The 24,613-nt window shown below is 40.0% G+C and overlaps 1 protein-coding gene across 4 annotated transcripts in view; it reads right to left on the minus strand.

Annotated features, from left to right (window-relative positions):
* FNIP2 (folliculin interacting protein 2) overlaps window positions 1-24,613 on the minus strand; it is a 130,100-nt gene that overhangs the window by 61,998 nt on the left and 43,489 nt on the right. For all 4 annotated transcript variants that reach the window (XM_070415396.1, XM_070415398.1, XM_070415397.1 and 1 more), the window contains exons 2-3: window positions 4,460-4,586; window positions 1,339-1,482 (exon numbers count right to left, since the gene is read on the minus strand). In XM_070415396.1, the coding sequence (XP_070271497.1) occupies window positions 1,339-1,482; window positions 4,460-4,586 (271 nt within the window). The remainder of the gene's footprint in view (window positions 1-1,338; window positions 1,483-4,459; window positions 4,587-24,613) is intronic.

Here is a 24,613-nt window from a genome sequence, read left to right on the forward strand (position 1 = left end):
GTGAATGCACTGGATATAGGATTCTAAGCATCTAGTATAAATGCTGGTGACACGTTGACGAACAGGACAGATATAACCCAGCACAGCTTAACTAAAACAAAACAACCATCTCTCTGGGACCCAGCCCACCAGCCAGAGTCTCTGCTAGTGTGCTTTCCACCCAAGCAAAGACATGGGAGTCATCCTTAATATTAATACCCTCTTCTCAATCATTCTTTCTTAACTACAAATATACACATGCATACATACATACACGCAAGTACACTCATATACACACACAAACACATATGCACATCTACCTGTACGTGTTTGCAGAGGAGGAAAGAGAAACATAAATCTAACAGCTTTGTTTAATTAGGCTCCTCTCTGGTTATAGCTAAAACTAACCCCTTCTTCCTACATACAGACAGAAACCAACTTGCTTTCATATTCTTTATTGATAACTTCCACACACGACCTCCATTTTTATAATCTGCTTTTTCTTGGGCTACAAGGTCCACATTCCAAGTGCGATTCTCAATCAGTTAACTTTCGGTGCATGAGATAATGCTCAACCAACTGAGCCACACTGGCCAGGGCATATTTTATACTCTGAGACCCAGGAGCACTGTGAAATAAAGGCAAATACATGGCACAAATCCTGACCAGGAAATTAATAAAGTTCTATAGACGTGTGGTTGCCAGTTATTTCCTTGGCTTTGCTCTTCCAGCAACATGACAGACAAAATTTTACATGGATCAAAAAAGAAAAAACTGATATACCTTCCATCAATGTACAGCCTCTGCTATTTAATATTTATAAAACTTTTCATTTATCTAGTTAGCCAATATATTTCTCAATAACCCTAATCCCTAGCCTCTACTGACTTACAACACACACACACACACCAGCATAAAAGATGCTCCCAGCCCTCTGTCCTTCACACTCAAGTTACATCTTGCCCTTTCTTCTCCTATTCAAGGTTTTCTTTTCTCCCTTCTACTGGCAAGTGCTATTTTCTTAGAAGGCCCATGTATATTCCCAGAATCCTTAGAGTTTGTATAACAAAGCTGGGCAACACATGTGTATTAATCAGCTTCTCATAACAAGGGAGCAAAACCAGAGGGTTTACCTCTGCCTCATTGGGTTGTATTATCTCTGCTTGATCACAGTTTTTATCAGGAGATAAAAGCCACCGTATGAAAACAGCATTGATGTGAAACATTTAAGAGAGCACGTTTTGTAACACTGATTCTCATATTCCTGGAGTGGAACCCTCCAGCGGGCACTACTCCCTGTGGAGAAATTAGAGTAAATGACTTCACCCCGGGGCACTCCACATGAGAGGGATGGGGTACCTGGTACTTGGGAAGCTGCTCCTTCGAGTACTGTGAGGCTCCCCCAGAAGAACTGTAGGAAGAGACGCTGCTGCTGGTGCTGCTGCTGCTGCTGCCTCCCTGACAGCACTTGGCTGACGTTTTAACAGGGACATCCTCTGTTTTCTGGGTTAGGAGAGACAGGCAAGGTGAGTGTGGCTAAATATAACGGGCTTCCTCAACACGCTCCGCATTGGGAACTCCTTTGTTAAAACATTCTGTATGTTGTGCTAAGTGCATAGAAACTAGAAGCTTTTATTTTTATTTTTTTACTGAGGACAAAATGTGGTTCCTGAGAATCTATAATATTTAGGAGGGGAAATGCTGGAGAAGAGTACTGGACAGAAGGTGGTGGGTTATGTGTTAAGACTTTATCCTCTTTAAATAATGCCACTATTATTTACTTTCCAATTCATGTTTCAAAATCATCAATGAGCTCCGGTCTCTGTATTTATTATTAGAGGATTTTGAGTATTAAAGAGAGTCATAATTTATTTTTTAAAAAAAACCAATGAGAAAGAGATTGCTTCAAATTCCAATTTTTTCCAAAATGGAACTAAGAAAACAAAAATATTAATTTGGAAAGACTGGGTTTGTGTATTTAATGACACATCTCCTTTAAAACTCCTTTAAAGGTAATCGGAAAGAAAATCATGAGGTTAAGTTTGTGAAAGATGAAGCCAAAACTCTGAAACCGGAACTCCTGTGAGTTGCACAGCATGTGATGGAAATTTGGCCTTTAAAGGTTAGAGGTACTAGAAGGTTATCTGCTATACATTCCCTAAACAGAGTTCACTGCTAATTTTATGACATAAAGGTATAAAGATACATCTTTATTAAATGTTCCCTTCTTTCTACACCCAAAGATAGTACTCCCAACAGAAGCATCCTGTGCCCTCTATGGTAAGTTGCTGCTATTCCGAGTCTTGTTTTTCCATGTGCAGTTTTTGCTTGGAAAACCATGAATGCAACTGGAGCTTATCTAATCTCCAATGTGACAGTCACACTGGTGGTCTAATGCAAATGCCTGCAGTCATGTGCTTGATACAAACTCATGAGGTATTGTGCTTACCAAGGGGGCGGAGGGCTGAAATGGGGAAAGAATGTAAGGAAAACATAAACTGTGCTGGTCCATAACAGCCTCTCCAGCAGTGGTGGCTTTCAAAGTTGCACTTGGTTTTCCCGAGCATCTGACACTCCCTCAACACCCTCTTCAGATCTCACTGTTACTTAATACCACTTAAGCCAGAAACACAGCCCCTCAGAGGTCCTAAAGTGACATGAAGCCCACACCTGCCTCACAAACTGCTGGAGCCTTTGGCTGGGGTACAACATTCTGAGTAGTCTATAATTGGAGATAGCACCTGGTACAGTGAAGAGAGCGCCCACTGAACTTCCTGTAGCCTTGGGCACATTACAAACCTCCCTGGATCTAATTGCCTTTTTGATTAAACGAGTGCTTCCAAAAAAGCTTATATTCCAGATGCCAGTGTCAGCGCTGCTCTGACTAAAGATTCCAATTGCTTTTTGAAAACCAGTGAGAATTGTTTCCTCCTCCACCTGTTATGACCATTAGGAGCCCTCAACTAAGCCAGCTGTGCAAGGTCTTCAGGGCAACAGGAAATGATATGGGAAATCAAGGGGAAACCACGTCCCGCCCACCAAACAAAGGGTCAAGTGTTCACCTAAACTTTGATCAAATCCACCATTAAAGCTTACAGGTGAATCACCTGAGACATTTCAATTCTCCCCCCACCCCATCCCTCAAACCTACCCAACAAGCCCAACAACTACTGTAATGATTAGCTACCTGGCAGACTTCCACTTTAATGCACTACAGAATTCACCCAGCTAACTGCCTTTAACCAAACACTTCCTTCCTGCAGAAAGGATCCTTATCAAAAGCAGGAAAACAGCCCCTTGGCCCTGATGAGACAAAGAGCATGACATAAACTATTCATTTACTTTAGCTACACATTCTGTAAACTGCCAGAATTTGGTCAGTATAGGTAGCAAGTAAAGAATGAATATAATGGATTTATTTAATTTGCAAACAGCTGAATAACTATTGAAAAGAGAATGAAAGGCCTAATGGTGACAACTTGCAAGTACCCTGGACTAACATCCAGGAGACTCAGGGAGGGCCAGACTCTGCTCCTCACCTGGACACATCACTTTGCCTTTCCCGTTCTGGCTCCAAGGGATCAAAGCTGCTCTGCCCTCACTTGCCCCATCCCCAGGTCCTCCCGTGCCCTGCCCCTCACCACCAACTCCACCACCCTGCCTCCCACTGAGAAAAGGAAATAAATAAAAGCTTCTTTGGCCAGACAGGTCAAAAGCACTCCCTTTTGAGTGAAGATGACAAGGCATGTTAGCATGCTGAAGCCCCACATTGAGGAGAGCTATTTAACTGTGTTTTGCCCAGTGCTCTGTAGCACTGTCTATGAGAAATACTGACAGAATGATCTAATTATTTTCCCTTCAGGCTAACACTTTATGAATTTTAGAGTTCTCAGATTTTCTTTTACACTGCACATATTTGGTATTAAAATCCTACTAGATTGCTACTCACCAGCAAATTCACCTCTAGTAATATTTACAATACAATGCTTGGCATCTGTCACAATTACTTGCTAACAGTTTCATCTGTGCATTAATAAGAATACAAATGCAGTCCTGGCTGGTTTTGCTCAGTAGTCAGAGTATCAGCCCACTGACCAAGGGGTCATGGGTTTGATTCCCGGTTAAGGACACGTACCTTGGTGGCAGGTTCCCCAGCCTCAGTAGGGGCAGGTGCAGGAGGCAATCGATGTCTCTCTCTCATATCAATGTTTCTCTCTCTCTCTCTCTCCCCTTCCACTATCCCTAGAAATCAGTGGAGAAAATATCCTCAGTGAGAATTAAAAGCAAAAAACAAAAGAATACAAATGTAGCCCAGAAGATGGAGGGGAAGTCGGGAAACTTTTCTTAAGTTTCTTCTGAACTATCAATGGCTGTGTACCATAGAGCCCAAAGAGACAATTATGAATTAATAAGTGATTGATCATAGAGGGACTGTTAGAAGCACAAACAAAAAAGATGAAAGCAAAAGTACATTTCTTACCTGAGTTGCCACCTCTTCAATGTTGTGAACAGCTTTAGAATCAAACAAGACTTGTCTACCTCGCCTTTCACAGTCTTGGTAAACGATCAGGCGAATCTCATTCAGGTCAAACTCCGAACATGACCAACTATGGATTAAAAAAAGAGAAAGAAGTTATGGTATCTGTATGATCTGGAATAATCTTCCCCACCTGTGTGCCTGTGTGCACATCAGAAGGCCACAAGTATGCAGAGACAGTGACCCCTTCATACCTGGGGCAGACGGCCTTGTCTGTGGACGCCAATGGGCCATACAAACATTGCCAATGTCCATGACAAAGGTTGGGAAGGCTGCTTTACATAATAAATCACTGGTGAGAAAGCTTCTCCTTCCAAAGCCGTTTTGGGAAAAGATGGCAGCCAGAAATCCTAAGGACATGTGTAGAGAGCTGAATGTGGATGTCTGGGTTCTGGGAACACACCTGAGGTCTAGGATGTTCAAGTTTTTGTGTCACTGGGCTGGGAACCATTCAGAGCAAGTCAGTAGAGCCTTCTCTCTTCCTTTCCCACCCACCTGTGCTCAGGTCAAATTGGGAGAAATTACATATCCTAAGATTTAGTATTTTCATCTATTATGGCTGGCTCTGGCAAAGAAGTTTTAAAAATCAAGTACATTACTGGACAGCATCTAAATTGCTAAAAACAATAACAAATAAAGGAAGCATGTCTTATTCCTAAGCAGACCAAAAGCTACTGGGATAAAGCTGCTCTAAACATAGGTTTGTTCCTGAATTAAAAAATGAAACCAGAATGCAATAGTGCAGTGAAGGTCTGGGGAGGGGGCTAGTGGGGTGGTGGTGGAGGGAACATCTATAATTCTTTCAACAATAAAGATACATTTTTAAAAAGCTTCTCATATTTTCAGATTAAGGGGTGGGGGAGAGGGGCAGGGAAGTCCCTAAATGATTTAAGGAAGTGACATTTAAACACAAACTTGAAGAAGAGTTAGAGATAAAGTGTGAGAATGAAGAACACAGTAAGAGGGAGGGAAATGGTAAGATGTAAAAGTGATGCAATTGAGAAAGAGAAAAAAAAAGCCAGAGAAGGAAAGAACTTGAAAGGCAGGCTGAGAAGGCAGGCCAGGATCCTGCCCTAAGTGCAGTCAGAAGCACTTACTAGTAGGTAAACAAAGGTTGATAAACTCAGATCTATGCTTTTTTAAAGTTCAATCTGGCTTGCTCTAAGGAAAACAGGGTGGGACAGAGTAAGACTGGAAGCAGGAAGGCCAAATAGAGTTTATATTGAGTTCAGGCTCTTCATAATGAAGGCTACAGTGACAGGAGAAAAGGAGACAAATACTGGAGGGATGTTCAGGATGCAGAACTGATAAGATTTGGTGGTGGACTGGATGGGTGCCTGAAGCAAAAAGGGTGCTACCTGCTTAGAGAATGCTGAAGAGGAGGAGTTGTCCTGAAGGGATAGAGGATGGACAGTTAGACCAGTGGTCGGCAAACTGCGGCTCAGCAAGCTGCGGCTCGTGAGCCACATGCGGCTCTTTGGCCCCTTGAGTGTGGCTCCTCCTCAAAATACCGACTTCTGCGCATGGGCCACGAAGTTTCAATTGCAATGTACATGTGTGCCCACACGTGGTATTTTGTGGAAGAGCCACACTCAAGGGGCCAAAGAGCCACCTGTGGCTCGCGAGCCACGGTTTGCTGACCACTGAGTTAGACAGACAGAGAGACTGAAAAAAAAAACCTGTAAAACTAAGAGACAGAATAACTGAAGTGAAGCATCAGACAAGTCTGGATTCAAACCTGAATTCTCTGAGCTCCCATTTCTTCATCAGCACAATGAGAGTGTTACTGCCCACCCCCAAAGCTGCCTGCCATAGGAATTAAGTGAAATATGTAAAGTGCTTCACATAGAGCAGTGATGGCGAACCTTTTGAGCTCGGCGTGTCAGCATTTTGAAAAACCCTAACTTAACTCTGGTGCCGTGTCACATATAGAAACGTTTTGATGCCGAAACCGGTTTGGCTCAGTGGATAGAGCGTCAGCCTGTGGACTGAGGGGTCCCAGGTTCGATTCCGGTCAAGGGCATGTACCTGGGTTGCGGGCACATCCCCAGTAGGAGATGTGCGGGAGGCAGCTGATCGATGTTTCTCTCTCATCGATGTTTCTCTCTCATCGATGTTTCTAGCTCTCTATCTCTCTCCCTTCTTCTCTGTAAAAAATCAATAAAATATATTTAAAAAAAAATAGAAACGTTTTGATATTTGCAACCATAGTAAAACAAAGACTTATATTTTTGATATTTATTTTATATATTTAAATGCCATTTAACAAAGAAAAATCAACCAAAAAAATGAGTTCGCGTGTCACCTCTGACACGCGTGTCATAGGTTCACCATCACTGACATAGAGGCTGACACACAGTAAGTGCTCCAAAATGGCAATAATTACTTAAGAGAATTAGTAATGCTACTTTTTTAAAAAGAATCACAAACTGTGCGTTATTGCTCCTTTCCTTTTTCAGGCAGTGGTAACAGATGTGTTTTCTTAAATTCCAGCACCAAAAAAACAAAGTTCTGGTTGTACTTTCTTTTAACAACTTAAGCTACCATGTTCTAAGCTACTATGCCCAACTTTCATAACATTGCAAGGGCATTCTGGAAATCATTTTTCTTCCACTCTCAGTCCAGAGGTAGTCCACGGTCCAGGCCTGGCCCATCAGACATGACCCTATGATGTCCAGCTAGGCTGTGACGGCCAGTTCCCACTTAGTTGCTCAGCTGATAAATGGTAACCCTGGAGTTGCTGGTGCCGTTATGAGGTGAGAGCCTTTCTGAAGATAAAGTCAATGTGGAGGAAAGCAGAGGTGAGCAACAGAATGGAAAGAGACCACTTCTTGTCGGCAATCAAAGGCAGCTATTCTGGAACGAACACCATTCCTGGAGTTAGTTTTCTGTCATTTACAACTGAAAAGTCCTAATGATCGGCCCCCAAATCACTAAAACCACTAAATTTTAATTTTACAAGATCACTAAAAACACTCTCTGCAACCATCTACACTAATAAAAGACAAGCATGCAAACTGACCATACCTTTGCTATGCCTTAAGCCACGCCCACCAGCCAATCAGAGCGACTATATGCAAATTAACCCAACAAAGATGGCGGCTGGTAGCCATGGAGCTGGAGCGAGCAGGAGGCTTGCTTGCCCCAATGATGAAGGAAGCCAAGCTTCCTGCCTGCCCCTGCGGCTCAGAGCTCCACTCAAAGCAACAAAGTTTCAATTATAGAAGGTAAATAAACCCCAGATACCTGCTTTCAGCCGGCCGTGGTCACGGAGCTGGAGCGAGTAGGAGGCTTGGTTGCTCCAGTGATGGAGGAAGCCAAGCTTCCCACAGCCGGCTGTAGCCTCCACAAAGGGCAACAAAGTTTCAATTATAGAAGGTAAATAAACCCCAGAATAAAAAAAAAAAAGCAGAGGCTGGGAGCTTCCGTCGCCGGGGGGCTTGACCAGCCTGAAAACAGCCCTCAGCCCCTCACCCAGGCTGGCCAAACCTCCATGGGGTGAGGGTCCCCACGGGGGGGGGGGGGGGGGGGCTTGACCAGCCTGCAAACAGCCATCAGCCCCTCACCCAGGCTGTCCAGGCACCCCAGTGGGGACCCCCACCCTGAAGGGGATGTGGCCAGCTGCAAACAGTCATCAGCCCCTCACCCAGGCTGGCCAGGCACCCCAGCAGGACCCCCACCCTCATCCGGGACACCCTTCAGGGCAAACCAGCCGGCCCCCACCCATGCACCAGGCCTCTATCCTATATAATAAAAGGGTAATATGCAAACTGACTCTAACAGCAGAACGACTGGGAATGACTGGTCACTAGGACACACACTGACCACCAGGGGGCAGATGCTCAATGCAGGAGCTGTCTCCTGGTGGTCAGTGCACTCCCACAGGGGGAGCTCTGCTCAGCCACAAGCCAGGCTGACGGCTGCCAGTACAGCAGTGGTGGCGGGAGCCTCTCCCGTCTCCTCAGCAGCACTAAGGATGTCCAACTGCAGCTTAGGTCTGCTCCCTGCTGGTAAGTGGACATCCCCCGAGGGCTGCTGGGCTGCCAGAGGGATGTCTGATTGCCAGCTTGGGCCGGATCCCCCAGGGAGCCGGCCTAAGCCAGAAGGTGGACATCCTCCGAGGGGCCCCAGACTGCAAGAGGGCACAGGCAGGGCTGAGGGGACGCCCCCCACCCCAGTACACAAATTTTTGTGCACCGGGCCTCTAGTTAAAACATAGTAAACAAATTAAAGTTCTTAAAAGTAAAAACTCAACAAAGACTTAATTACTTTGTGCTTCTTATTCAATCTATTGCCTTCATCATGAAGGGCCTGAACTCGTAATATATTTTTTCAAAATAGCATAATTTACAAAGCAAGTTGTTCAATCCTTATTTCTGAGGGGCAATACTGACTCAAATATCAATCAAACTAAGGATAGACTGTCCAGAAGAGTTAAAATTTAATAATGATTACCTTATTAAAAGTTTCATATTAGTTTTCGACTTTAGAAGATGGAAATAAAAGATGTAGGAAGAGCAAAGTATGTATGTCAAGACAGTCCGATTTTTTTTTGGCCAAAATTCCTCAGAAAGTATTTTCTAAAATATGAGAAAAACTCTATTCATCTTCTTCCATATCAATATTGTCTTTGGTTTAACACCTAATTATAATTTTGACATCACTAATATTAGAAGAAATTGCAGCTGAGTCATTTGGTGAAGGAAATACAGGCAGGACAAAGGAGATTAAATGAGCACTTCAGACTGAAACAGGCCTGGGCTCAGATCTCAGCTCTGCCTCCCACTGATTTAATGGGGGCTTGGGAAAGTTCCTCCAAGCAACACTTAGGGCCTATTGTGAAGATTAAAGGAGGTAATCTAGGGAAACCTCCCAGCACACTGCCAGCTCTTTTCCCTTCCATCCTCCATACACAGGGCTTGAGGTATTCATAATCACGTACATCATTTATTCTCTTCATGTTCACATTCACTTCAACAGTCAACCAACCGTCACTGTGGAGTGACTATGGGCACCAACCACAGTTCATGATACTTTCCTGCCGGCAACTCGGTATGATTCAGAAGTATGAAAAATATTCCTTAAGCTTTTGCCTTAAAGTATATGACTATATTAAAGACATTTATTTTAATCAGAACTACCTCATTTCTTTGCTTTTTTTAAAAGGGTCATGGTATTACCTGTCTACTTTATGGTCACAGTTGTGTGACCTGAGGCACAAAGAGATAAGATGATTTGTCTACCTTTCCTTACTGTAAAATGTAAACAAAAAGACTTACATGGATCCTTCTAGGTTTTAAAAGTCTATGATGCTAAGATTTACATGGCTGGAAGTGAAGCCAGGTCTTATTTCTGGTCTTATATAATCAAGATCAGGAAGCAAGTGAACAAAGTCTAAATTACTTACCTGAAAGGTAAGCAATAGTTCAAATGACTTTAAGTACAGAAAACAGAATTCTCTGTAAAATATATATAACTATATATTGGAGTTAAATTATCAAAAGATCTGTTCATTCCTAATTCCCAGTAACTGTGAATATAACCTTGTTTGGAAACACAGTCTTTACAGATGTAGTTAAGTTGAGGTTCTACAAGATTAGGATCAGCCCTAATCCAATGACTGGTGTCCTCATAAAAAGAGAAAAATCTGACACAGACACAGAGGGAAGATAGCTATGCGATGACAGAGACAAAGACTGGAATTATGCTTCTACAAGCCGAGAAAAGCCCAGGAATGCTGGTATTCAAGCGGGATACAATAAGAAATGTCTAAGTCCCTATTCACAAAGAACCTAAAATCTAGAAAACAATCATGTAGGTAACTACATGAAAATAAGAGGGCAAGGCAGAATAGAGAGAGCAAGAGAAAAAACAGAGAAAAATTCCTGGAAGAAGCAATATTTGATGAAGGATGATAAGGATTAAACATGTGATGAGGAACAGGGAACAGAGTCCTTGCAGATTAAGGCATGACACAAACACAAAAAGTGAAATGGAACAATGTCAAAGTCTTGGGTAGTTGGAACATGTCTAGCAGCAAAAGGATTACATAGGAAAGACAGTTTAGGATTACTTGTGAAGGACCCTGAATGCTATGCCAAGGAATATACCATGTTTGTCCCACAAGCAGTACTGTGTCATTCTAACCTTCTGAGAAAGGGAAGGGAATGATCTCACCTATGTTTTAGGAGAGAACTAAAGCTGTTTGAAAAAACCATTTTCAGGGCAAATGGAGAGGTGGTGTTGACTCACATACCCAGAGTTTCAAGGAGTCATGGCTAATAAGGATGAGAGCAGTAGTTGTATGATTTGTTGTAGAGTGTACGTCCTCCAAGACCTGTTCTAATGTTGATGCCTCCCTTGAATCAGGCTAGAGGTGGCTCAAATACAACCATGCTGAAGCATGATTAATGAAAGAAGACTACTTCAAAAGTGTTTTTACTCTTGCTGTCACACAAGGAAATAACCCTTTGTAGTGAAAAATAAGTTCACATGAAGAGTCTAAAGAGCAGTCTTGTGATCCAAGAATGTGAATTTTTAAAGAATCAGATATGATACGAAAATTTTAATGGTCCAAGAAAGGGTAAATGAAACAAAACAAAACCAACAATAATGACCGCAACCAAAATTGGCAGATACTATCCATTTAACAAGTAGCTCCTACATTGGCAGATAATATCCATTTAACAATAGCTCCAACTATGTGCCAAACATTCCTCCAGGCACAGGATAAAGCAGTGAACAAATCTTACTCCTGGTCCTATGAAATCTACTATAAACAAGGATATTTTCCAGCCACTCTTAAACTCTCTTCTTTGTTCTCTTTTCTGCCAACTCCCACTGCTCCTTTCCTCTTTTTCAAAAAACAAATGGAAACCCTCTCAAAAGGTTTGCTCGGGAATAGCAAGGAGACCCTAATGACTATTTGCAGAAAATAAAGGAAGACTAGGGGTGGAGGAAAAGGGAAGATGTGCTTGAGATGGCAATCAGAGTTCACTGGGTCAGCCCAATGTACATTATTTCCCAACCTATTTATTTTAAGAATAAAATTATGTAAATAGATGGCAGTAACTAATTTAAAAAAATTTTTGGGCTAGGTTAGTATTCTCAGAAGATGGCTAACAAGATAAGAAATTTGCAAATTACTTAACTTTCCTCTCTTGCCCTGTTTTGTACTGATATAGCTTTAGCTGCACAGATTGCCTAATTTAGTTTCAGAGGAACTACATAAAAATTCACCACTAAATTACTGTCCTGTGTTCAAGAGTATAGTGAAAAGGCCCTTGAAGGTTCCAATTCTCATCAGAAAATAATGCTGACTTAAAGATATAACTTCTAAATGATTCCAAAATAAAATAAAATGAAAATTGTAATAAAATTAAAATTATTCCAAGTATATGTATCCCTATTATTTTATCGAAAGAAATTTATATTGGATGTTGGCTGCAATTTCTTCTATCTTCAAGAAAGTAGGGGATATATAAATCCTTTATTCCTTTTGTAAAAGAAATGTGTGGGATGAAATAATAAATCTCTATGATTGGCAGCATGGCATGGAAAGAGCACTCATTGTAATTCGAGTCCAAAAGCACACTCCTGCATTCATTCCTTCCACATACTTTTAACACCTGCTTGACCCAGAGACCAAGACAGGATCCAGTTCCTACCTCAAAATGCTTACAATCTGATATGGGAAGGCCAACCCATAAATAAATAAGTAAACTATACTGTTACAGGTATGGTGCTAAATGTCTTTGTGGCTTCTGGGGAACTTAAATGATAAAAAGGTCATCCACACAGTGGGGGATGAGTGCAAGTCAGAGAGGACATGATGCTTGGAATACGGATTAGTATTCACCCGGGTAAACACAGCTTCTAACTCTAGCTCTGCCACTTTCAACTTACTCCAGGGCTCAGCATTCCCCAAATGTATCTGCCTTGTATATCTCACAAGGGTGTCAGGAAAAACAGAGAATAAGTATGAAATTACTTTTAAAATTGTAAAGCATAACTCAAAGGGAAGTTCAGATACACAATCCTTTAAATGAGATCCTTGGGGCCAGATGTTCCAGAATTCTATAGATAGAAAGAAGCTTATACCATATATTATGTAATGCTTCTTACAGGGTCTGAGGTGTAGTCAAGCCCCCAAATCAAACAAATTAATAGTTCATCAGCCCAAGTTATGACTATTTGTGCCAAGTGGCTTAGATAGAGATTATAGTAGCCTTACATCAGTTCAGGTCAATTCCAAAAATATTTTGAGAGACTTCAGGATTTTGGAATAGTAGGATAAGAGATCGTTGACCAATATAATACATACTATTTCTGAGGAAGGTCAAAACATAAGTAACATTCAGGTTCCCCACATTTTCCCTAATATAATTGATCCTTAACAAAGATGACCATCAAAGTTTATGCATAAGTAGCTTGTACCTGAGAGCCTATTTCTCCCCCACTGAAACAATTCTATATATGATTGTGAGGATCACATGCTAAAACCACATGTCTTTATATAATGTGTTCACACAGCAATGACAAAATATTGTATTGTTACTCATATACAGCCTGAGGGAACTCTGAAATACAGAAGAGGAGATGATAGAATTCCTCCCTTCTTTCCTGAGTTCAGAATCATGTCAGGTAAAACTCTGCAATAGGTCAACTTTGTGTGTGGCACTCAAACCACCACCACCCATATCCCACTGCCCTGGGGCCACCTGGGTATCAACAAAACAGCAGAGCCCCACACTCAGTGTCAGAATGCCCGGGTTCTAGGCAGGATTGGTATTCTAATCCTAGTAACACTCCTTCACCTCTCAGTCCAATGCTCTTCTATAAAACGATGGATTGGGACTAAAATGATTCTTCAAGGTCTCATCCTTCCAACTCTAACACACTATACTCCCAAATTATCTTTTAAGTGTGCACAATATAATTCAGAATGGATAATGCAGGTCCTTCGAGAAAAGCAATCTTAGTAAATTAGTCAACATTACTGCATGGCATGCTCTAACTCCTCCAGGTGTACTTTATTCCTTGATAAGCATGCTTCTTAATATAAACACATCTCCAGTTGAGAACGTTCAAAAGACGCTACCAAAATTTGAAGAGGAAAAGAGCAAGTTCTTTTGAAGCAAGAGGGACACTGAGTGGGCAGGTCATTGTGCCAACCACGACTCCACCTCTGGCTAGCTTTCCTAGATTTGCTTTTTAATCGTTATTGTTGAAAGTATTACATATGTCCCCCACCCCTGACCCCTTCTAGCCTGCCCCCAACCCCTAGATTTTGTTATTAATAGTTTCTTCCCTTTCTCCCCTTTAATAACTCACAGAATCTTTAAATATGGCCTATATTTTCCAAAAATGATTCCTTTAATTTTTAATAGAGCACTACTCATTCTTTTCTGGTAGCAATAAACTAGAAACTATCTGTACTAACCCCACCCCGCGCCCCTGGAAAAAGAGCTTTGCTGTTCATCTCCATGTATGGATTATTCAATATTCACTGAGCTAATTCTTTCATACTGTTGTCAGCATAACACAAATAGTTAACGTGCATTACCAAATTCCAAGGGTTACTAAATTGTATACTGGCTCTACTGAAAACCAACTTGCATCAACATGATTTCATCTTCTTTTGAATGTAAGGTTTTTCCATCCTCTCCCCAGAAGAGTGTGTACTAATAACAGATAGATGAATGAATTTCAAACTAAACATTTATGACATTGCCACATATATGTATTGCCATATTATATATATTCATTTGAGATCCATTTAAACTGTATACAAATAAGATAAAAATTCTGTTTTCTCAGAATTAATGAATTCCAGAGGTCAAAAGCATGAGTCTTTCTGTGAGGTATTCTGTTTGCAACACAAAAAAGCCAAAATAAAAAGAAACTGTACTTATCTTTGATTGTAAAATATCTCTAAAAGAGATGGGTACAGACAAGCACACAGGGAAGTGGTGGGGCAGAGGTGAGGCCAAAATAAGAAGAAAGGGGGTTGGAGGGGGGGTAGGGGGAAAGAGAGACACACACACTTTGACTCAGCCCTTCTACTTGTAGAAATTAATACTACAGATCACCTTGCACAGATCCAAAACAATTATGTACAAAAAAATACTTACTACAGCACTGTCTGGAATAGCAAAAGACTGAAGACAACCATGGGATAGTTAAATAATGTACATCCACACAACAGAGTACTAACTGATACAATAACAAATGATTAAGCTCCTTATGCAATTATAAAATAAGCTCTAAAACATAATTTTAACTGAAAAAAAATACAAACCATTGTGTTACAATGCTACTGTATATATTTTTAAAAAGGAAGAAAGGAGAAAAACTCTGGATTTTTATCATGTATGCATAGAGTATCTCTAGAAAGATATATGATGAATTGGTAAGACTGGCTGTCTGGCATAGAAAGCTGGGCTGTTGCGGAAGAGAAGTAAGCAGACCTCATTGTACAGACACAGGGAAAGGCTTTCCCTACACTATTTACTAAATCTCTGTCAGAACAGCACAGTGAGAAAGAGTGTAGACTCTGGAGCCAGGCAACCTGGGTTCAAGTGCTTGCTCTGCCTCTTCCCACTGTGTGACCTTGGAGACTTACCTAAACACTCTGCTCCTTGGTATACTCCCCTACAACACATGGGTAGTAACACCTAACTCCTAAGTGTCCTTTTGAGGATTAAAAGTTAAGTGACTAACAAAGAGCCAGACACACATAAGTCAGTGTGCTGTAAGTACTCGCTATGGTGTTGTGTCTTTTGAATATTTAACCATATGACTGTCCTCTCATTAAAATTAAAATATTTTAAAATATATAAAATTTAAATTGGAAAATTAAAACTAAATTATGAAACAGGAATACAACAGGAACATCTACTCTTTTTTAAAACCCATCAAAGATTCTATTATTGTCTTAAGACAAACAACCTTAATTACTGTTTGCTTAAAGAGGCTTCTCGATAGCTGAAGCATGAGGCAGTGGGTGAACTCCTACAGGGAAACCACCTTAATGAATTCAAGGAATTCAGATTGAGTTTCAAATATGTAGTTTGGCTTTACACAATGACCTTTATTGAGCTTTCTTCTCCGCATGCATATACCACATTTTCCTGTCCTTCTTCATTCCCTGTCTCTCCCAGGAACAGGACCAAGTCTCTAAACAAGTAATCCCTCTTCTCATCTAGTAAACTTACTTGTGGCTTTGAGTTTATTATTACTGTTCTATTACTGTTTCGAATTGATTTCGATCATATTAAATAACTGCCTTCTTAAGGCATAATCGCATATTGCCTAGAGACTCTAGTTCCAGAAGGTCTGATGTTTGGCTGTAGGAGGGGAAGACAGTGATCAGAGCTGCATAGCACACACATAAATAATTGCCTAACATTTCAGAGTCTGCCAAACATTTTTACAGAACTCACCTGAGCTGACCTTCACAGATGTCCTGTGAGAGCCTGTATTACATAAGCTATTTTACACAGAAGTTAGGAGACTTTAACAAGGTTATACCCATTAAGTGGCAAAGTCAGGACTCAAACCAATGTCTCCTGACTCCAAATTCTGTGCACTTCCAACTCTGCGACACTATCACCTTAGCATCAGTGGCAATTAAGTCAGGGTAACAGCCTCTACATTCCAGGACCTCCCTCTGCATTTTCTTCTGAGGGGTAAAAACATGCCACATTTGAAAAGTAAAAATTCTGGTGTATAATGTTAAGACTGAAAAGCAGAACACCAAATTATGTATACTATAGCATGACCTCAATGCGTAAAAAAAAAAGTTATCAAGGGATTATTTAAAAATTCACAAAAAATTAGCAGCTCATATTACAGACAAAAGATTAATCTCCCTAATATATAAAGAACAACAAAATCAATATAGAAAAAGACTTGCACCCTGACTGGTTTGGCTCAGTGGATAGAGCGTCAGCCTGCAGACTCAAGGGTCCCAGGTTCCATTCCGGTCAAGGGCATGTATCTTGGTTGCGGGCACATCCCCAGTAGGGGGTGTGCAGGAGGCAGCTGATCAATGTTTTTTCTCTCTCATCGATGTTTCTAACTCTCTATCCCTCTCCCTTCTTCTCTGTAAAAAAAAAACAAAACAAAACAAAACAAAACAAAAACAAAAAAAAACTATATATATATGAAAAAGACTTGCAAACCAAAGGAAAATTGGGCAATGGATACAAATAATTTACAGGAAGAAAAAAAAATAGTCTTTAAACACATGAAAAAAATGCTAGACCCCGCTCTTAGAAATTAGAAAAGCAACTTAAAATCATACACCTATTAGATTGGCAAACATTCAAAAGTCAGACATCCCAGATGAGAGAAACACAGGCAGAGGCACAACATGGTATGACTACATATACGGAGGGTAAGTTGTCATAGGCATCAGAATTATATTTATAGCAATGGACCACCAATCCCACTTCTGGAACTAAACAGATTTTGAAAACCATGTGATTGCAGGATGTTTGGTAACAGCAGAATACTGGAAGAAACTGGAGAGGATATTGGTAGAGACAAATTAAATCACTTATACTATAGTCACACAACAGAATTCCAAGTAGCTGTTGGAGAGAGAGTGTTAGAATAAAAGCAGGACCCATAGATCTCTAGATTATACTGCCAAGTTCAAACAGCAAAGAGCAGATTCTTGTATAGAACCTGCTACCTTTTGTGTAAGAAGAAAGAATACATATGTCTACACAAAATTAACATAAAAATAATTTTAAGAAATAAAAGTGATTACTTAAAAGGGATAGGAAAGAATAAAGAGTTGGGAGCAATATATTTCAAATGTATAATTTTTATCATTGAACCAAGTGAATGCATTATCTCTGAAGACATATAGATAAAATACTTTTTAAAATGTCAAAAAAAAAAATCCACTCATATACCTATGCTTTAGGTGGTGATTTAACCTATAAAAGAGTTGAGGGTCTCCTTACCTTTGCTTCAGGTTTCCTACCAGTAGAGGCACAATCCCAAAGACTAACATTCCTGACTGCTCTTCACCTCAGGGGAAGAAGAAATTCTGAATGGTAGATTTCCCTGTATTTGTGGGCATCTATCTGACTGCAGAGCATACACATGCTGATGTGATCATCCACTCCTCAACATCAAGTTTTGGAGCAGCAAGTCCCTTTGTGGCAAGGCCTGTGAGTGTCCTAGGCTGCTCCGGATTAGGTTGGCAAGCTAATCTAACTTTGAGGTTCATTACTAGGCAGACCCTTATTGTTCAGTATGTTAGCAGTTTTCCAAATGTAGATATTTTGATTTCCATCTACCTGACCAATTTTTCTCTCAATGTTCAATTTCCGTTGAGGAAGGAAAAAAAGGGTCTCCTTCAAATTTCCTATAAGGAAAATTCCCTCCCAAAAACCTGTCAGAAATTTGAACAAAAATTGGGCCATTGTCTGCACTATTCCTGGAAATCTGAATACCCATTGGCAGAACACACTCTAAACTTTTTGAAGCCATTTAAGAAGATACTACAAAGTCATTACAAATTGTTCTCAAAAACATTTTAATAACATGGGGAAAATATCATGGCATCACACTGAGTAAAAAAAGCAGATTATATAGCTTGATATACAATATGACTCAGTTAATACAATATAGCTTATATCTATATCAAGAAAGAACTGCAAGGAAATAAAAACGTTTATAGTAGCAAAATTTATGTGATAACATTATGGATAATTTGGGTTTTCGTATTTTATATTTGCTTGCATTTTCTAAATGTTTTGTAATAAAATTGTATCATTTTGATAGTCAGAAAACATATTTTAAAAAAAGATGGAGGCATTTAAAAAGAAAAGGAAAAGAAGCCAGCCAGACATGAATGCAGCCATGCTCTAAAAAAATCCACATGTGAAAATATTTTTTAAATATATGCCAGCAATTAACAAGTGGGATTTAAAATTAAAAGCACAATACCATTTCTAATAGCAGCCCCAAAAATATTTAGGTATAAATGTAACAAAATATGTACAAGATCTGTATGAGGAAAACCTCTGATAAATCCAAGAACTAAATAATTGCAGAGATATTCCATGTTCATGGGTAGGAAGACTCAAATGTCAGTTCTTCCCAACTCGATCTGTAAATCCAATGCAATCCCAATAAAAATCACAGCAAGTCATTTTGTGAACATCAACAAAATGGATCTAAAGTTTATATGGAGAAGCACAAGACTCAGAATAGCCAACAATACTGAAGGAGAGGGGCAAAGTCAGGAGACTGAAACTACCCGACTTCAAGACTTACTATAAAGTTAGAGTAATGCTGAAGCCGGTTTGGCTCAGTGGATAGAGCGTCGGCCTGCGGACTGAAGGGTCCCAGGTTCGATTCCGGTCAAGGGCATGTACCTGTGTTGCGGGCACATCCCCAGTGGGAGATGTGCAGGAGGCAGCTGATCGATGTTTCTAACTCTCTATCTCTCTCCCTTCCTCTCTGTAAAAAATCAATAAAATATATTAAAAAATAAATAAATAAATAAAATAAAGTTAGAGTAATTAAGACAGTGTGGTACTGATGACAGAGAAGACAGAGCAACAGAAAGCCCAGGAGATTTACATACATGTAGCAACCATTGTCTTTCAACAAAGGTGATACAACAATTGGACATTCACATGCAAAAAATTGAAACTAGACACAGGCCTTCCCAAAAACTTAACTCAAAATGGCTCATAGACCTAAATGAAAAACTATAAAACTTCTAGAATATAACAGAGGAGGAAAATCTAGATGATCTTGGGCATAATGATAACAACACCAAAAGCACAAGACATGAAATGAAAAAAAAGAAATGACAAGCTGAACTTTACTATAATTAAAAACTTCTGGTCTGTGAAAGACAGTACCAAGAGAATGAGAAGACATTCCCTGGCTACAGTGGCTTGCTGGTTAGAGCGTAGGCCCGCACACCGAAGGGTCTCGGGTTCGATTCCCGGTCAAGGGCACATACCTGGGTTGCAGGTTCGATCCCCAGCCCCTGGTCAGAGTGTGTGCAGGAGGTAAACAATTGATGTGTGATATATCTCTTTCACATTGATGTTTTTCTCTCTCTCCTCTCCTTTCTCTCTCTCCCCTCCCCACTCCTTTCCACTCTCTTTGAAAATTAATGGGGAAAAATATCATCGGGTAAGGGAGGGAGGGAGGGAGGGAGGGAGGGAGGGAGGGAGAGAGAGAGAGAGAATGAATATGAATGTGAATGAATGAGAAGATTGGGTGAAAATATTTGCAAAAGACATATCTGAATAAAGGACTGGTATCCAAATATACAAAGAACTCATAAAGCTCAACAATAAGAAAAAGAACAACCCAATTAGAAAGTGGGGGGAAAACTAAACAGACACCTCAGAAAAACATATAGATGGCAAAGGATGCTCCACATCATATGTCATTAGAGAAAAGCAAATAAAAACAGTAAGATACCACTACAGACCGATTAGAATGGCCAAAATCCAGAACAATAACAAAACCAAATACTGACAAGGATGTGGACTAACAGGAACAGTCACTCATTGTTGGAGGGAAATGAAATGGTACAGCCACTTGGAAGTTTGGCAGTTTCTTACAACAAAACTAAACAAACTTTTACCTTACAATCCAGCAATCACACTCCTTGATATGTATCCAAAGGAGTAAAAGTTATGTCCACACAAAGACCTGCACAGGATGTTTAGAGCATAATTGCCAACACTTGGAAGCAACCAAGATGTCCTTCAGTAGGTAAATGGATAAATAAATGGTGCCACATCAAGACAATGGAATATTACTTGGTGCCAAAAAGAAATGAGTTATCAAGCCATGAAAAGACATGTAGAAATCTTTAATACAATTACTAAGTGAAAGAAGCTAATCAGGAAAGGCTATTGGAATAGCCTTTCACATACTATGATTCCAACCAAAAGATATCTATAAAAAGCAAAACTATAGAGACAGTAAAAACATCAGTGGTTGCCTGGGACTAGGGAGAGATGAATAGGCAGAGCACAGAGGAGTTTTAGGGCAGTGAAACTACTCTGTACGATACTATATTAATTAATACATTTCATGAATTTGTCAAAACCCATAGAATGTGCATCACCAAGAGTGAATCCTAATGAAAATATGGTTTTGGGTGATTCTGATGTGTCAATTTAGGTCCGTCTGTTGTAACAAATGCACCACTCTGGTGTGAGATGTTGACAGCAGGGGGAAACTTTGTGTATGGGACAGGAAGTAGACAGGAACTCTATTATTTTCTGCTCAATTTTGCTGTAAACCTAAAATAGCTCTACAAAATAAAGTCTTTTAAAAGGGAAAAAATCAACTGTCAATTAAAATACAGAAACTTTTAGTAATAAGCACTAGTTTTAAAGTCTGTGATAGATCGTTCTCTGAAGATCATTTTGGTCTGTTATAGTCTGCCAGAGAATTCCCTGTGAAGATGAACACCATGGGCACATTATTTGAGCTTTGCATATAGCCATCAAAAGTGTTGGACCTGTTCAGCAGAATTACAGGCCGTTTCCCTCAGTCCTGCCCACCCAGCTGGAAAGGATAAGGTCAGTCCTCACACACTGCTCAACAGAACACACCCAATCCTCTCATGTGATCTTGTTCTCCCTGACAGAGGAACAAGTTTTCTTTTAGTTCCTACTAAGGTATCAGTTACTGCCCAGAGAGAATAAGGCTTAAATACAAAGAAATGAGGTTCTAATAGCAGGAATTTGTGTTATCAAGCAAGGGTCAATGGGAGAGATATTAGGGGGCAGGCCACCTCCACCTGCCTCTCATATCAGTGTGATAACCCAGTCTACCAGCACACCTCAGCCTCACTGATATTCCCACAAAGAACCATTGACTCTGAATCCAAATCATCTTTGTCCTTAGGCAACATTTTTCTCTTTAGAGTGTAATGAGGAACAGAGTTTGTCACCTCAAAATATGCCTCTTTGGGATTTGATTATTTTAAGCTGGTTCTTTTTAAGAAATAAAAAACTCTGGAAAAATCTTTGACCTTCCCCCCTAACTATCTAAAAGAATTTGGACAAAGGAAGAACTTTTTCCAGAAAGGGAGTTATCACAGACAAATATGTTTTAGTATGAACTAGGTGTTATCACACAGGAGGAACCTAGCAAAGCCCATTTGACCAAAGTCCTCTGTATCCCACTGTTTCAAGATAATCAATATACATTTGCTTACTGAACATTCATCTTTTCATCTCTCTGTGAACGGCCTTACTTCCTCCTCCTTGATTCTGAATAACTTACACACTTCAGTTGCCCTAAATCTCTAGACTTTTCATGCTATGTGAATTCCCCATATGCATGTATTAAAATTTGATTTTCTCCTTTAAATATCCTATGTGTCATTTGAATTATAGAAGGGTAGAAGGAACAGGTGCATATCAAGCATGTTCCTGCCTTAGGATCTCTGTATGCTATTCCCTCTGTTGAAAATACACTCTTTTAAATAACCACATGGTTTGTTCCCTCACATGGAAAAAGACTGCCACTGTTAAGGATAAAACCACAGGCCCAACATGGGGTCATTTGTGCTAAAGCCCATGACACCAAACCTAGACTTAATACCTGACCTAAATGCAGTTCAACCTTCTCCAGGAATGTAATCTTAATTGGTCAATCTGAAATTTCCTAGGGAGTACCAATGACTTGTCATGTGGGCCCTCTCCACCCTCCCCGGGCCTAAAGGAAGCTGAGGCAATCTGTCAGACAAGACTACCTTCACCCAAAGGAACGTAACCTTGCCTGAAACAATCCTTTCTTTTCTTTTGCTAATAACATTCTTGCCCTGCCCAGTTCTGCCTATAAGAGCCTTTCAGATTGTACAGCTTTTGGGACTTCTCTCTACCTGCTAGATGAAATGCTGTCTGATTCAGGGATTGCTTAACAAAGCCAATTAGATCTTCAAATTGACTCGATTGAATTTAATACCACTGAGATAGTTTTGACTCCTTTGATTACTCAAAGTCTTCATATTTTTCTTACATCTTTGGGTCTCATTGGTCAGTGACAATCATAATATTAGAGTTATAAGGAACCTCAGACACCACTTACTATATGAATTACCTTAGAAGCTCTTTGTGGTTTTCGTGGGGTTTTTTTGTGTGTGTGTGTGTGTGTGTGTGTGTGTGTGTGGTTTTGTTTTGTTAGTTTGTTTTTTGTTTTTGTTTTTTATCAACAAAGCTTCACAGGCTCCACCTCCAGGAATCTGCTCCAATGGCTCTGAATTCACTTCAAATATTTGGGGATCACTGACCCAATCTACCACTTTTGTTTTGTTTATATTTTTTAGTAGAGAAAATGGAAACACAGATCCATGAGGGAATGTTACCAAAGACACAGTGAATTGAAGGCAAAGATGAGCTCTCAGATCAATGACATCATGAAGGTAGAAAGGGTCCCTAGATCAAAGGTGCTCCTACCATACAGATCTGGTACTACCGTCTAGGACAGTGATAGTGAACCTTTTGAGCTCGGTGTGTCAGCATTTTGAAAAACCCTAACTTAACTCTGGTGCCGTGTCACATATAGAAATGTTTTGATATTTTCAACCATAGTAAAACAAAGACTTATATTTTTGATATTTATTTTATATACTTAAATGCCATTTAACAAAGAAAAATCAACCAAAAAAATGAGTGTCATAGGTTCGCCATCACTGGTCTAGGGTCTCATTTGTGAGAGTTGAATTAAAAAAAAAATCAGTAAGTGGAAAAACTATCGTGGCTTTATTAAGTTGTTTGTTTGTTTATTGGCCTTTAGGCAGGGTAAGGCACAAAAGTAAAAGAAAATGGCATAGTGAGAAAAAAGACAGGATTTTAATTCACATCTGTTCTGTAAAGACCTGAGAATAGGTGGTGTTTTTTTTTTTTAAATCTTTCTAAATAGGTAAGAGGACTGAACTCTTCAATGTATAAACATTAGTGGATGGATGGGTATCTGATAACCAACATTTCATATAAACTTGGATCCCATAAGAAGGGAAGAGAGTTGCCAGGAACCCTGGTTTTTCTAGAGCCCACAGGCTGGATTCCCTGTGACTGGCAGTTTAACTGTAATCATATATGGGGTCATAGGATATTACTGAGCCCATCAATTCCCACCAGGACTTGCTACATCATTGTTCAGGAGTTACTCAGCTTTTGTTACTGTACCAATAAAAGGATAAGGCTAAGCCACAGTCTGACTCACAACAGAAGTCATAACAGGAGCACCAGGAATTGTGGATTAGTTCAATGAGTATTCTAGTTCAGCATCCAGCTGAGCTCAAACTTGAGGGGAAAATGCTTCCATGAGGCCCAATGGCTGGCCTGCAGACCCAGTGGTTGGAGTAATTTTGTCTTCTGTCTGGAACACCGTCATTCTGGAAACAATTAGTTGTAGTGACTAATAACAAGGACTTTACCCTGTTATGTCATCAATACTTAAAATAAGACCCAGATAAAAGTTTATGTCAGTTGTCAGTTCCTATGAAGTGAGTTCATATTCACTTCAAAACTCTGTAATAAGACTGCTCTGATTCATTCCTAAGAAGACATGTTGCTTCAGAGGGAAAAGATAAATGTTTATTTAAACCTAAATCACACATGACTTTGCAACAATACTAAGTTACCACTGCATTCCTTCATTTATTCACTCAGTCATGCTCAAATTACATCTCTGAATCCCTGATAGAAATCAACTGATAGAAATAAACTTTTTTAACTGGCCAAAGAAAATTCCTCATGGCCCCTAAAATCAGTGAAAAGGGAAGGCGTGCAGGGAGGGTAGGAGAACTTGTGACAGCAATACGCAATGCATCTGAAAGAGTCACGCCCGGCAATTTACAACCTTCCTGTGAAGCTTGTCAGGAAGCACAAGACCATCAGCTGACCAGGGTTTGCTGCTTCTCTCTGCTCACTTCATTTAACCTGTCTAACAGCTACATTTTCTAGGTAGTATCAGAGCAGAAAGGTTTTCACACAGTGTTTCTAAGTGAAGAACACGATGAGAAAACTCTCTCCCCCTTCTACAACTTGCTTCAGACTTTAATAGCCTTTTACTAAAATCTTC

The sequence above is a fragment of the Myotis yumanensis genome, unplaced genomic scaffold, assembly GCF_028538775.1.
Source record: "Myotis yumanensis isolate MYYU_CA2020_CCGP unplaced genomic scaffold, mMyoYum1.0.hap1 SCAF_5, whole genome shotgun sequence".
In the NCBI taxonomy this organism is placed as follows: domain Eukaryota; kingdom Metazoa; phylum Chordata; class Mammalia; order Chiroptera; family Vespertilionidae; genus Myotis; species Myotis yumanensis.